This window comes from Olea europaea, chromosome 8, assembly GCF_002742605.1.
Source record: "Olea europaea var. sylvestris chromosome 8, O_europaea_v1, whole genome shotgun sequence".
NCBI classification, from domain to species: domain Eukaryota; kingdom Viridiplantae; phylum Streptophyta; class Magnoliopsida; order Lamiales; family Oleaceae; genus Olea; species Olea europaea.
Window position 1 is genome coordinate 14,492,685 of NC_036244.1, and position 2,725 is coordinate 14,495,409.

General features: G+C 32.0%; 1 protein-coding gene across 1 annotated transcript; it reads right to left on the bottom strand.

The window, feature by feature from the left end:
* Nucleotides 1–364: 364 nt before the first annotated feature.
* Nucleotides 365–2,021, bottom strand: LOC111398904 (NAC transcription factor 29-like). Its single transcript, XM_023026066.1, has 3 exons — nucleotides 1,758–2,021; nucleotides 1,378–1,658; nucleotides 365–1,010 (listed from the first exon to the last, which is right to left on the bottom strand). The coding sequence occupies exons 1-3, from the start codon at nucleotides 1,921–1,923 to the stop codon at nucleotides 603–605; spliced, it is 855 nt and encodes a 284-aa protein (XP_022881834.1). The 5' UTR covers nucleotides 1,924–2,021; the 3' UTR covers nucleotides 365–602.
* Between the last annotated feature and the right edge of the window lie 704 nt (nucleotides 2,022–2,725).

Here is a 2,725-nt window from a genome sequence, read left to right on the forward strand (position 1 = left end):
GTTCTGCAATGTGTACATTCGGATTAATACCACAGATGATATTCCACACACATGGTGGTGGGGTCACGATTATTTTATTAGGCTCGGGCCTCACCCCATGTGCGTGGAGTGTCGTCTAAGGTGTCAATCCAGATATACACACAGCATTATCAAAGTTTAGATCACATCGCTCAACAATTACAAAATATATATTGTTCCTTTTTGGTAGAGATTAAACTTAGATTATTTTTGTTGATTTTGATAAAAGTTGATTAAATATGTGATTGATAAATTGTGTCCTATAAAATATGTTATTAAAATTAATTGTTAACTTTAACTTAAATTTTAATTAAATTTTTTAACAGTACCAAATAGGGGCATAATGTAATTTTGAACATAAAAGAGGAATCTATAAATTATTCTCGAAACCTTAAAAATCTAGAATACAAGCAATTTTTTATCCATATAGGATACATAGAAAAACACTATATCACAATTCTTGTGCAGATCAAATCTGAAAAGACTTTCAAGATAATATCTTTATGTTGACAATGACAAATTAATTAGCCACTTTTTGTACAGTTTCCACCTTTTGATCCTCATCCAATCTCAAACCAAGATTTTCACTGAAATTCATGAATTGGATAGTCTGGATTCACAAAATTTGGCTGATAATTCCCTTGAAGCTTCATGGCATCTGTGTATGGTAGCTGCACTTGTCCTAACCTTGATGTCTCAGAAAAATTTCCATTGTTGCTCATTGAGTTCTGATGATCAAAGGGCACATTATTATTTAAAGAATTATCCATCGAAAGATGGGAAATTGAACCCATGTAACCAAATTCCCAGAGATGAGTTAGAGAACAAGGTCTGGGGAATTTTGTTGCTTCTTGTTGTTGTTGTTGTTGTTGATGTACAATGGGAGCATTGTTAAGAGTTATATTTTGGGCTATTGGATTTTCAACTTTTTGCTCAGCAGCTTTTCCCGAATTCTGTTTCTTGTAGATTCTACACAGCACCCAATCATCCAACTGATAGATATGAAACACAGAAGATATAAAGTCAGTTTATAGGCTCGAAAATGACCTAACGCGTTTGACACGTCAAATTGAACATCATAAATATAATACAAGGCATGTGAGATGTTTGCATGTTTAATTAAGCTTAAAAAGTTTACCCGTAAATAAATAAGTTTTAAAATAAACAAGTTTTCTTTCATAGCTAAAAATTAGAAATAAAAGTAAACGACTTATTGTGACCTTAAAGTAAGAATTTTCAAAATAAGTAGCTTTTGTAATAAACAAATATCTTGTCCAACTTGTTTGGTAACATGTAAATATGTTTATAGTCTTATCCAATCGAAGTTACTGTATATGCAAGCAAGAAAAGAAAGCTTACCCTCATTGAGCCATTTTGCTTGGGAGGTTGTGATCTCGACTCACTCAATCGATATTCATGCATAATCCAATCAGTCTTGATGCCCTTTGGAGGCCTTCCCATGTAAAATACAAGAGCTTTCTTGATTCCTACAAATTTAGATCTACTATAGATGGCTTTATCAGTGCCTGTGGCTTTCCAATAACCTGAAACGGCTGATCTATTTGGCCTCGCCCCATTTGGATACTTCCTATCTCGAGGAGTAAAGAAGTACCATTCTTTTTCTCCAAATTCAGCTTTGTCTGCACCATGAAATACACACAAAATATATATCAAAACATTGATCGTGTATCGTAACCAACACAAGAATGGCACATAAGCAAGTTATCGTGTATACTGACCAGGCAATTCCCAAGGATCAAACTTGTAAATATTGACTTCTGAAATAATTGATACGTCACAAGGCCCCGATTTAGCCTGATTTCGAAGATAATACATGATTAATTCTTCATCCGTGGGATGAAATCTAAAACCAGGAGGAAGATCAGAACCATTTCGTCCTACCATTTTATGTCAAGAATAACAAAAACTTTAGTCTTTGGTGGGGGTGGGTGCTAATGAAGAGAATTATATGATGGAAAAAGGAATCAAGTGTTTAAAATGTTTGTTAAGAAGAATTGGGTCCACATTTATATTAGAGAATATTTTGTCATCTTATGACATTACGCCCCTGTTTGAGCTCCATTATTTAGAAATTTTAATGTTTTGAATAGTATTTTTTTGAAAAATGAGTGGATGAAAATAAAAGAAAAGTTTTTGATTTACGTGTAATATTATTTTATTGAAGATTGTGTAATTAAAAATAGGAGAGAGAAAAATTTAATTTAATGTAATGAGAAATAATGGGGGCCAAATGAGAAATAACACTGGCTTGGAATATACTTTATCTTTATTTTTTATTTTTTTTTATCTTATTCCCAATTTTCTTGTTTGCTTGTGGTAATTTAACGAACTTCATGCCAAGACTAATGATAAGTGTATTTTATACACTTATTCAAGACTTTAAAACGATGATATTTAATTGCTTTTTGGATGAATTATGGTCTAAATTGTTTTATTTGATGTTGAATAGGTGAAATTCAATGATGGTACAAAAAAGTGGAAGATGCAAAAGTGGACAAAATTAGAGAAAATGGCTAAGTTATAAGATATCCAAAGTTCGGGGATTAAAGTGCAAATACTCAAAAATTGTGTCGGACCTCATGATGAAGATTTAAGATTTCTCGGAGTCAATTAGATAAAGAAAGACATCAAAGAGATTAAATATAATCAAAATATGATCATACATCAAGTTCAAACTGGAAAAAAA